The following is a 12,333-nucleotide window of genomic DNA, read 5'->3' as shown; positions in this document are numbered from 1 at the left end:
CTCCATTTTTTCTCAGTTACTTTTCAGAATTCAGTCATAATGGGATGCACTCTGGACCATAACAACCAGGCAATTTCAAAAGCTGACGATTAGAGCTCCATTAATATGCATAACATATTCATTAACAAACAGAAAACCATTGGGATATTGGGGAAGTACTTTTACTTATTCCAATTTCCATTCCTTTTCTATACCTTCCTTTTTCTTCAGTCCAGCAGCATGGCAGAAATCCCCATCCATCCCGGGCATTGCACGGCCCAGTGCTGGTCCATGGACCGGGGGTTGCTGATCCCTGTTTTAATGTATTATGAATCATTATGGTTCTATTAAAGTCTTTCAACATAAACTGAAGAATTAAATAGGTATAAGATGAAGGATAATATTCTAACTCTATGCATGTTTGATCAAACTAAATCCTAATATAATCAACAAAGTTTATTCCTAGGAAGACATACTTGTATAGATCAGGTTTCTGTTCATCTTATCTTGAATCTGCTGAGTGGTTGTTCCTCAAAATAAATCTTAATATTTATGCTTGATAATGTCACAGGACAAAAATCACAGAATTGTTATTGTTGAGGCCAGGTTTTCTCTGCTAAACAACGTTAAAAAGATGACTATTGCCTCACTTCATTATAAACAGTTTTCTGTCCCCAATTCCTAGTATTTTGTACATTTGTCACTTTCCAAGTTATGAATCATTTATATAAATATCGCTACATTCATTTGGCATTTGTTTTCTTAATTTCCAAACATTTCCCATCATCCACAATATGAGCTTCAACAAGTGATCCAGTGAAAACATATGGTGAATAAATCTTTTACCTAGCAGAGGCCAAAATCAAAGTTAATTTAAACAGGAAATACATTTGTTCATTATGTCTTGTAGAATATTGGAATATTTTATTTCTAATTTAAAATGCTTGATTTATCTGAAAAAATACTCCCTTTTGTATCAAAAATGCCCGATGAATAGATCTTTGAGACAGATAAGCAACATAGCATTTTGCCTTCATCAAAGCTACATGCCAAGGGCAGACATTATTCTTTTGGTGCCAATGTATCTTACATGCCCTATACAGATGTAATGCTACCAAATGTTCTAACTTAGCATATATATATATTTGCCCACATTTCTTGTGTGTATCACATTTTTTGATATCAGACTGTAAAATTTGAAATAATATATCTATGTATGTAGGTACTCCTTGTCTTACAACCACAATTGAGCCCAAAATTTCTGTTGCTAAGCGAGGCGGTTCTTTTTGCTTCATTTTATGACTCTTCTTGCCACAGTTGTTAAGTTAGTAACATGGTTGTTAAGTGAATCTGGCTTTCCCATTGACTTCCTTGTCAGAAGGTGATCGATCACGTGACCCCAGGACACTGCAACTGTCATAAATATGAGTCAGTTGCCAAACGTCTGAATTTTGATGCTGTGACCATGGGGGTGCTGCAACAATCATAAGATGGTTATGAAAAACCATCATAAATCACTTTTTTCAGTGCCAAATGGTCACTAAGCAAACTGTTGTAGATGATCTGGCTGGTGGAATGGAAGATATTTTATTAGATTTTAAAGCAAGCTTAAAATTCAGCTACTGTGCAATCTTTTAACCCAGGAATAGTGATACTAAAAGCTCGTAAAAATATTTTTTTGAAAAAAAACTAGATGAAAAATTAATTTTAGGTTTAATTTCTAGCCTTTTGAAATATTTCATTTGTGAACTGTAAAAATATATTGATATTTCTTTCAGTGCAGCTTAAAAATAGTTTCATAGAAAGATAAGTCAGCAGAATTACTTCCTTTCCAGCTAAGCCTTCTCCCCCACAGGAATTTGACTAAATATAAAAACCATTTGCTTCTCATATAACTGCATATAAATTTAGAGCATTTTCTTCCTTCAGAATTAACCTAGGTGTGATCATCCTTCTTTCACTCACTCAAAAACTTCCTCTTTGATCAAGAAAAGTACAAACAATTTCAGTAACGTAACATGTTCCCTAACATTTCAGCCAAAAATCTCTTCATTCTATATCTCATCTTTTTATCTGTTAACAAATAATAAAGCCTCATCATTCATTCTTAATCAGCAAAAGTCCATTAAGAGCTATCAGAAATATGTATAGTTTTATATAGGTATATAAACTTTAAACAAGAAATCAATTTCATTTACACAGTACCCTATCATTTTCTCTAAAAATACAAAGAACACCTCTTCTTCCTATTCTTATTTCATATCTATAAACAGATAAAAGAATCCTGAGTCCTGGGCAGGAATGTAACAGTAGGAATTACACACAAATCCCTCTCACAAAAATAAAGGGAGAGAGTGGGGAAGTGCATTCAGATTTGCAAGATTCTGTTACTATAGCTTTACTATAAAAATAGTATTGGTTTATATGGCATTGGATTCCTAATCTGATCCACTTGAAGGGCTGACATCTATACCAGTAGTGGGTTCCACTTACCTTCGCTGCCGGTTCAGAACTATGCTTCGCTTGTGCGCAGCACCTCTGCGCATGCGCAGCACCTTCTGCGCATGCACAGAGCGTCTGTGATGACGTCAGGGTGGGTGGGCAGAGCCTCCCACCACTGCCACTACCGGGTCACAAGAACCAGGCCAAATTGGTAGAAACCCACCACTGATCTATATCTACGGCATGACACCGGCCTAGTGTTGTAATCAGGCTGAGAATGCATATTGTTGTGTAAATCTTTTGGGGGAAAAATATTTCCATTTACTTAAGTTACAGTCATTTACTCTTTTTCTTGGGAATATGCCCCTCTGGAATTACTGACACTTTTCTGTAGTTCTGATTAAAAAGAGATTCTGGCATGTCCTCAGTATTTTTTCTTTTACAATTAATAATTTATAATCAGATTTTAGTATCAAGAACTGAAGTTCTATCTTCTCAGACAAAAATGTGTTGCAATCTTGAATTCGTTTACCTATGAAATAAATCAGACTGGGCTTAGGGAACTTAACTTCTTGCGAACTTGTAATTTGTACAAGTGAGCTGTTAGATATTTTACTCCTGACTCATGACATTAAGAAAGTACCCAGAGATTCCATATATAGAAGTTGATGGGATAGGATAGTACATATGTCATATGGGAGAGGGGATGTATCCAGGAAGTTAAGAGCTGATTTGGGGGTCAGGGGTAGGGAACTGAAGAGTATGGATAATACATTAATAGGGAAACTTTGTCATAGCCCTAAGGTATAATATGAAAAAAGAATAAATATTGTAGCAAATGTAGTGATTAGGAGGTCAGGTTAATTAGTTTTCTAGGTGATACTATAATGTGTAAATTCAGAAAGCTTATAGACTTCAAGATGATTGAGATTATATTGTGATGAATAAATTATACACATTTAGAGAATTGAATTATTTAAAATGAGTTTCCTTAACTAAAAATATTAATTACAATTGGAATCTGCTGTGATTGTGTACTGATACCCTTTTGAAAAAGTTGATTTATTTTCATTGATTACCCAATTAAAAGTTCTAATCAAGATGCTTTGGAGTGTCAGTGAAGAGAAGCCTTTGTCATAGCTGAGAAAATAGCTTTCATTACACCAATCATGCTTCCTAAAGTCAGAGACTTTTACTGTAAGCAGATTTTGTACTTCCCATTTAAGGAGGTCAACTAGAGAGATACACAATCAAACTATCTGGATCTCCCTAATACTTCAGAATAAGGATCAGTTTAATTCATGCTGATGTTTGTAATATATAGTGAGGATTTATAAAATGGAATTGAAAATGTGAATGTGCAAGGAATTCTGACATTAAAACTTTCTCAAGGGGTTTTCATCCACATCACAAGATATACTAATTATAAAATTGTATATATTCTTTATTATAAAATTATATGTATTCAGGCAGTATTTTTAAACCATGTTGCTTTGGTTCATTTTAGAAAGGACAGTTCAAAAGCCAAATATGCCCATTTTCTAGGTTAGAGTATTTTATTATATAAATATGAATGAGCCAAACATGGTCCGCAACATTCTTTGCAACCCTTTGAGCATTCCCAAACTAGATGGAAGTTTACCTACCTCAAAAACTAAATATTTGGCTGGAAATTGGTAATAAGGAAGTAATATGGCTACTTGGGATCTTACATAAACAATCAAGAATCAACACAAAACATTATTAGCGCCAGTGCATAAGTCATGATTTTAATTATATAGAGAAGCATAAAAAATATATTGAGAAAATGTATCTTTTTTTCTTGCGTTCTAGTGAGTCTTTGATGGCAAATTTTCAGCCTTTTTAAGAATTATACCTTTGCTTGTAAGTCAGGTATAAAGTGTCTAGATGATGTTGGTATGGTTTTATGTTTCTTGCATAAGTTGCTAACGCCACTTTAATGTTTTCTAATCTTCTTGAAACAGTGCTGTTGTCAGACCTATGTTTAAATGAGTGCTTATCTGATAAGAATTTCAAATACTCCCCGTCTTCCCCAAGAAATATGCTTGTTCTGATTGAATCGTTGCTCATTGAATCTATGATCATTAGAGTTGGAGTTTTGGAGGAGCATTCGCAACTAGAAGACACCAAAGTGCCTCTACTGCTTCTGCAGCTTATTGCAACAATAGCTTATACTGCAAGATGCATTCCTTACTGTTGTACTTATATTTATAGTATATATTGGTCCTGATACCAGAAATATTAAACAAAAGTTCTATTTCTCATTTTGACAACTGTCAAAGATCACTGATGCTTGCATAATATAAGGACAGTACGGCCACTTCCTGAGTGGCTCCTTTTCACTGCTGCATTCTTTTTTGATCCAGCTTCTTTGGCAAATGTTCTCTACATGTGTGTCCCTAAGCCTTTGGAACACTGTACAATCTTTGTAAAACTGCATTGTCTTCATAAAACTGCACTGCTTTCGAAAAGCTGCTGAAGGCACCACAGCTTACCAACAGCGTAGTGTTCTGAAGGCAGTGCAGCTTTACAGACACAGTGCAGCACTCTAAGGACAGTGAGCTTTACAAAGAGAGCACTCGGAGACATGTGTAGGAAATGTTCGCTGGAGAAGCTGGGTCTGCAAAAATGTCAGCAAGGGGCTTCTGCTTTGGCTGTGGCAGTTGGGCACAAGAAGAGAAAAGTCATAGCAGGGAATTGGGAGAGAAGGCAGCTAGGCAAATGAATGCTTGATAGCACTTGCTGTTGGTGTGGGCTGGTACGCCTGAGGCTTCCCAGGACATGGCAAGCAGCCCCAGAACCAGTTCTGGGGCTGCTTGGCATACTACTAGGCAGGGTGCAGGGCATTTAAAGAGCAAAGATGGGGGGTGGGGAGATAAGTGTGGGGGTGGTGGGTTGCAGGCAGTGCCTTACTTTACTGAGGCTCAGAGTTTGGAAGGGCCAAGCCTGGAATTGCTTGGATTGGGGTGGGTGTTTGTTTAAATATCTTTAATTCTTGGTTAACAATTTTATTGAGGTGGGGGTTGGGGAAGTAAGTTGGTGTGGTCAATGTACAATTGTGGTCATAAGTCAAGGACTACCTGTAGTAGAGGGAACCAAGAGAAGACTGGGCAAGTGCTTTTGCAAACCAATCTAAGAGAAAAATAATCAGGATCTGGCTACCTATTCTGTATAACCTTATGTTCTTTTTCTATTGTCTTTAAAGGATGGCATGAACTGGGTCTGCAGAAATGTCAATGCAAAGAAGAAGTAAGTCAAGCTGAGTTGCCTGGAACTAGAGAAACAGCAAGAGCCAAACATGCTAGCCAGCTGCTAGTGTCTGACCAAATATTGTTCCATCTGCCTGCAGCTACAGCTGTTCAGACTGGTAACCGTAGCTAAGCCTACTGCTTCTATAGGAACTTTATCTGTTGACTAGTACCATCCCCATCCTCATGCAAATCTTTCTTTCATCCTTTTAAAAAAGTAAATAGTATTAAGGGTCTCCCTATTGTTCATACTAGCAATGAAAATAGGAATGGATTGCTGTCTGACATAGAGACTTCTGATGAGCTCCACAGAGGTCGGATTATTATAGCAATATATATCAGTGGCCACATCCATTCTGAAATCATTCAAGATTCTCCTCTGGTCCAGTTCAAAACTTTTCTCATTATCCAATAAAGTGATCTTTTGTTCATGCAAATGCTTCAATTTTAAAATGATACATACCTTAGTACATTGCTTACACTCATTTGGCCATATGCCCAAGGGCCTGTCTTTCCTTCATAAAGACATGTATAAAACTCACTTTCTTAGCAGATGGAATAGAGAAGCAGGATGCCATAATTTAATTAAATAAAACAACATGTGGTGGTTGTTATTACATTTATATTTGGCCTAAACTTTCCCCAAATGTCAGGTTTCACTAAGAGTTCTTGAATGTTCAAGCTTATTGCATTGTATTAGTCCTTGAAAATAGATTTTTTTAAAATAGTGAAAGTAACTCAAAGCTCAAAATCTTATACAAGAAGCTAGTAACAATAGGCTTTGTCATATTCTGAATGGCTTTGATGCAAAATTTGATTTAGTATACCTAAGATCTATAAAGTCAATAAATTTATCTCTGGTAATACAAGCAGTAGAAAAATGTGAAGTGAAAGTTTTTGTCCATTTTAAAGAGTCATGACTTGTATGTATTTTTTGTGAGTTAGTATAGTTTCCTGCCATTCTCATTTACATTTAATATTGCTAACTCTGCAGGAAGTCATTGTCTAGATATCTGAAATATTGAAATTTGTCAAAGATTTATCTTTGGCCATGAGAACGTTGTTGCATCAAAATGAAGAGCAAGAGAAGAGAACCATAAAGAATCAATAATATTCTAAATACATTCCCCAGAAAGACACATGATTTAATAAACCTTAATGTGCTGCCACAATACCAGTATATGCTGCAGGTTAATGCTTCTTGCCTCTTAAGTTATTTGCTAAATTTATCCAAATCATTTCATGGGGCTACTCTTTTGTGCAAGAGATCACTTGCAGAATATAACCAGATTGTAAGACTGAAAATATGGAAATTGAAATGTTCCCTTTTGTTCCTGGAGGAAGTCAGACTGTTTTACTAATCCTCAAACCGTGGGCATATCTACTGAGGAACCAGACAGCACTAGCTTCTTTCAAATATTCTTTATCCAATCACTATCTTGTGATCCTTGCTCATACCTTACTCTTTTTTGGGTGGGATGGGGTAGATATTTTCCTCTTTGGTATCTTAAAACAAGCACAAATTGTAAATTACATATATTAACTCTCGGTCTCATCTACTTCTGATGGTTTATGAGAGATCATAAGCAAATATAAGAAGTAGGAGGTATAAAATGAAGCATGGGGAACCATCTAAATACTTCTAGGGAATCCAGCTCTGCTAATTAATATACATGCTCCAATTCCTAGGTGTTTTAAGAGTATTTCATTTTATTTTATATACAACAGCCATTTTAAAATAAAATAAAAATGATCTGTAATCCTTTAATCCAAACATCAAAGAGGTGCATGTCATAATACACCAATCAATTCAAAAATAGGTATATTTCTCTTGTACATCAAGCTCTTCTTCTCCAGAATTCCCTCTTGTGTTGGAAACACATTATATTCCTATGCACAGTTTGACCTTCAAGCACTTTTCAGCTCTCAACATTTTTAAATACAAATTTCCCATTTTTCTTGATGAGTTTCTTGCTGAAAATTTTATGTATGTTGTTGAGAAGGATTTAATTGGAATAACCAGAAAGAATCAATATGCTTTGTTGAATTCAGCAAGCCCCCAAATTCCAGTGTTAATGCATCTATCAAGTTTTATTCATTCTGAACTAAGAAAATTTGAAGAACCCCTCCCCTTCTCTCTCCCCCCCCGCAGATGGAATTGGCCTAATGATTTCAAAAGCTAGTATCTTGCCAAAGGTAATGGCTTAGTGGATAAATGCCTCATGAACACATGGAAGAAGTGATAATTCATGGAACAATCTCCAATTGTTCCTTACAAAATGAAAACGCTAGCAGAACATAGCATTAGTTAGCTGTTCTTAAATCTCCACCTGCCCAGCTTTAAAAAAAATTCTCTTACTGGTCCTTATAATATTCCCGAGTGAGCAACCTATATAAATAAAAATGTAAATGTCCGTTTGTACATAACCGCACATCTCCGAAAGTTCTTCACTGATTGCTTTCAAATTTTGACACAACGTTGCATTTGACTACGGGCATGTTTTTATATACCTATATTATATACATGTCACACCTGTGACAGGTAAAAACATGAAAAACATTGGAAAACATTGAAAGACATTGACAAACATTGAAAAACAGCACCATCTGCTGGACGTAAAACCAACATGGCAGCCTCCCAGCCCTGATTACGCTCAACAGATATCTGCTCCTTATATTTAGGCTCTCCTTCCAAGAAACTGCGCATTTAGAAGGCAGAGACGCCCGAGGGCCATATCCTGCCACCAGGCTCGGCAGGTAGGCAGCCGGCTCCCCGCCGGGAAGCCCTTGCAGCCGGCGCTTCTAGGGCTGGACGGGGCCCGCCCGAGCCTGGCTCTGACCTCCTCCTCCCCCGGCCACCCCACAAACTAGCCTCGCCTGCTGCTGCTGCCCATCCCCTCGCCAGCCGCTCTAGGGGCTCCCTCCAAAGAACATCTGGCAACAAGGCTGCCTCGGTCCACCGAGCGAGAACCCTCCGTCCCTCGCCTGGCCCGAATCGTGCCTGGCCCAGCACTACCCCGAGGTCAGAAAGACCAGCCACTAACCGGTGCTATGCCTGGTCAGTGAATGGGTGATGGAGGCAACTGGAGCCTCAGGGTCGCCTTTGACCAGCGCTGCCTTTGATTCCCAGGTGGGCGCTCTGGCAGTTCACGGAGCCTACACGAAAATTTTGCCCTCTGGCAGAAAGGGACTCCGGGGAGGCTTTGGGGGACAGAAATGGGCAGGAGAGAGGATGGTCGGTCCTCCTTCGTTTTGCCTGGAAGAGCGGGGGATTTAAGCATTCCCCCGCCCTTGGCAGGCGGGGGAGGAGACTGCGCAGCAGGGGTCCAGTGGGGTGTGCGTGGCTCCTGGCTTTGCCGCTTTCTTCCTTCGGGCGGGAAGCCACAAACCAGCCTCGAACTCCCACCGCACCCCTCCCTCCCTCCCTTCCCTTCCCTTCTCTGCTATGCGTCTCCCCGTCGAGCCCCCCAGAGAACATCTGTGTAGGGAGGACGGAGAGAGGGGGAGAGAGAGACACATAGAGAGATATGGGGGGGGGGAAGAGAGAGACATAGATACAGAGAGAGGGGGAGAGAGACATAGAGAGATACAGAGGGGGGGGAGAGAGACATACAGAGAAAGGGGGGAGAGATAGAGACAGAGAGAGGGGGAGAGAGACACATAGATATAGAGTGGGGGAGAGAGACAGACATAGAGAGATACAGACGGGAGAGAGAGAGAGACATAGAGAGATACAAAGAGAAAGGGGGAGACAGAGAGGGAGGATTTTGTGGTTCCCATAGTTTTTTAGCAACCGGTTCTCTGCCCTAATCACCAGCTGGGTAGGCGTGGCTCGGGGGCTGTCATGTGACTGATGAAGGTGAGTGACGTTGAGTTGGCCACGCCCACCAAATGTTCGTGGAGAGTTTGGAACTTCAGCCTTGCACTTTTAGCCCAGTGGAAGCACCAGACTGGGCCACAGCAACGCGTGGCCAGGTACAGCTAGTATGCAATAAATATGGTACAATGTGTAAAGCCATGCTATGAATACTTGGCAAGTTGTTTTTCCAGTAAAATATTCTTTCTTTTTTATTAAATTGTGTTGATATATTTAAAGGTAGGTCAGAAAGGTTGAAGTGTAGTTTAAGACACCTGATTTAACATGTTAAAACATATTTAAAAACATGGTTCAAATGTGGTTTAATTGCTTATTTTCATTACACACAGCTTCCTTACTCTCTAAACAAACATTTTCTAAGATCATGTCAAATGCTTTATAAAGCCATGCCTGCAAATGTTATCCAGCACACTTATCTTTTTAGTTTAAAAAACAATTTTTTTAGTTTAAAAAACAATTTTATAAGCTCTTCTTTTCTGAAGTTAATGAAAAGAAGTCTGATGAGATTTGGTAATATCAAACCTCTGTGTATACATTTAGATATTTGGCAAACTTGAATTAAATTTGGAAGAAATAACAAACACTTTATGATTCTCTGTCATTTTTATAACAAATTCTCTATATTATTTTTTAAATGAAGGTGGTTGGGAGAATAGTGTGTGAAACGGACAGACTGACACAATGTTCTGTTTCCATTCATTTCATCCTAAAATGGTATTTCTTATTGTTTCTGTATGCTAATGGCCATTCATCTACTAGGCCTGATTATCTGTAATAATTATAATTATAATAATGTGTTTGTCAGAAGAGCATCCCATTTAATCAATATGTCCTGCCACATAAAAAGTTAGATACAGCTTTCCCAAACTTGTTATTCTCTATATGTATTGAACTGCATCTACTATTATAGGTATTGTAATTCAGTACAGCTGGTGGAGATGGTGGGGGGAAGGCTGGCTTAGTATATTTGCTAGGATGACCACTAGACTGTTGAGAGAGCTTCAACCCCTCCATTTTCATTTTTACTCCATTAAATCACAATCATTCCTGCAATAGTCAGTGCTGCTATATAAAATAGTTAATAGAAGAGGAATTCATTTTAAACTCAGAACTAGGGTTAATGGTCAGGTGCTATTCTATTATTTTATGAAAAACTCTATGTATTTATTATACTTGTCCAATTCTGGTTATAGTGATAAATAATATTCGTGATGACTGGTTATGCCAGAATATGGTTATGGATATAGATGCATTTAATATAGTAACAATAGCACTGCATTTATACTAAAAGCAGCAGAACAGCAACAGCAATCATCATATCATCAACATCATCATCCACCATTTCACCTTTGCAAAGGAACTCAGAGTACCTTACATAGGATTACTTTATGCCCACAACAACAATCTGTGAGTTAGTGTGCTGAGAGACTGACTGGCCCAGAATTTTCCAATGAGTTTTATAGCTGAGGATAGACTTCATTTTCACATCTTAGTCCAATATCTTAACTGCTACCTTTGAATGAGAATGCTTGAAGCAAAACTCGGTTTTGGTTGTGCTGGTATTTCAGTTTCAAAACCTTAACGTTAGCATAATGTGTGTCTGATATGTGTGCTGCTACTACTAAGGCTAATAACCAGTTCTATTCCTTTTTCTGTTGTACATCCAAACACAATGAAGCTATTAATGACCAAAGCTGTAATGAATGATAAAGGTCAATATCTATGGATCTTTCTGGTGACAGTAATGGCATATGAAAGATTGCAACTTAGAATATAAGAGAATAAATGTTAAATTACACGAAGTAGTTCATGAAATAAATAGATTTTGTGTTTGTGAAATTAAGAGAAAGGGGAAGAATGTAATAGATCTAAAAGAAGGTCCTCCCATGTTGTGAGAGAAACTAAGGTAAGTAAGAATGAAAATGCTGATGTAGATCAGAAAATACTGATATTCTCTAGATTGTTGCATGTATGAAACTAAGATTTCACAAGTTAATGTTATATTCAGGAAATCTTTATTGTTTATTCAATTCTCATACTACTGCAATTGGGAGAGTTCTACTGGTATACAAAAACATAAAACATCCATAATAAAAAAAAATCCCCTCTTCATCAAAATCAGTGATACCAATGAACAATCTAAATATGAAGCAACACAGTGAAAAAAAAATAACAACAATAAAAATTTGGTCTCCTTTGCTTCCTCAGGGCTATCAGTTAGAGCAAATTATACTCCCAGGGAAAGGCTTTTCAGCAACACAAGGGCCATGTTGGAGAAAACTCTTCTAGCCCTGCTTCCCCTCACCTTGCTCTGCTCCAGCTTAATGAAAATGAAGGGTTGCAAGCAATTTTTTCCAGTGTGTGTATGTATCTGTATCTGTATCTGTATCTGCAGCTTTATCTACCTATATCAAATGTATCAATTTTAGGAGGTGATCATGGATGTAACTCAGAATCAAGCCATATAAAGCTTTGTATGCCAAAACCAGTATTTTCATTTTCATTTGAAAAACCTGTTGGTAACCAACACAGAGCCTGCAGGACAGATATAATAGACCTGGTTATCAGCTCCCCAAACAACAGATGGACCTCCCCCAGTGAATTTATGTAGTTTTAAAAAAATGGGGGGATGAATACTATGGTACGTCACATGTAAGACTCTTCCACACCAATCTTTATCTCCCCCCCCCCACAAACTAACTGGAGACACCCAGTGAGGAAGTGGGGAATCTCTGGAATGTGATGACTCCCTGGACGATTCTTCAG

The 12,333-nt window shown here is 38.0% G+C and overlaps 1 protein-coding gene across 2 annotated transcripts in view; it reads left to right on the top strand.

Annotated features, from left to right (window-relative positions):
• ARL3 (ARF like GTPase 3) overlaps nucleotides 1-12,021 on the top strand; it is a 34,665-nt gene extending 22,644 nt beyond the window's left edge. Inside the window, exons 6-7 of one of the 2 annotated variants that reach the window (XM_070945970.1) lie at nucleotides 5,648-5,691; nucleotides 11,776-12,021. In XM_070945970.1, coding sequence (XP_070802071.1) covers nucleotides 5,648-5,691; nucleotides 11,776-11,788 — 57 coding nt within the window. In that variant the 3' untranslated portion in view covers nucleotides 11,789-12,021. Of the gene's footprint in view, nucleotides 1-5,647; nucleotides 9,202-11,775 lie in introns of those variants that run through there. The other variant, XM_070945971.1, reaches the window with a different exon arrangement.
• The last annotated feature ends 312 nt before the right edge of the window (nucleotides 12,022-12,333 follow it).

The sequence above is a fragment of the Pituophis catenifer genome, unplaced genomic scaffold (genome assembly GCF_029215685.1).
Source record: "Pituophis catenifer annectens isolate HBS135680 unplaced genomic scaffold, rPitCat1.0.hap2 SCAF_6, whole genome shotgun sequence".
Lineage (NCBI taxonomy): Eukaryota > Metazoa > Chordata > Lepidosauria > Squamata > Colubridae > Pituophis > Pituophis catenifer.
The sequence above is the reverse complement of the archived record's forward strand: the minus strand, read 5'-3'. Positions and strand labels throughout refer to the sequence as shown.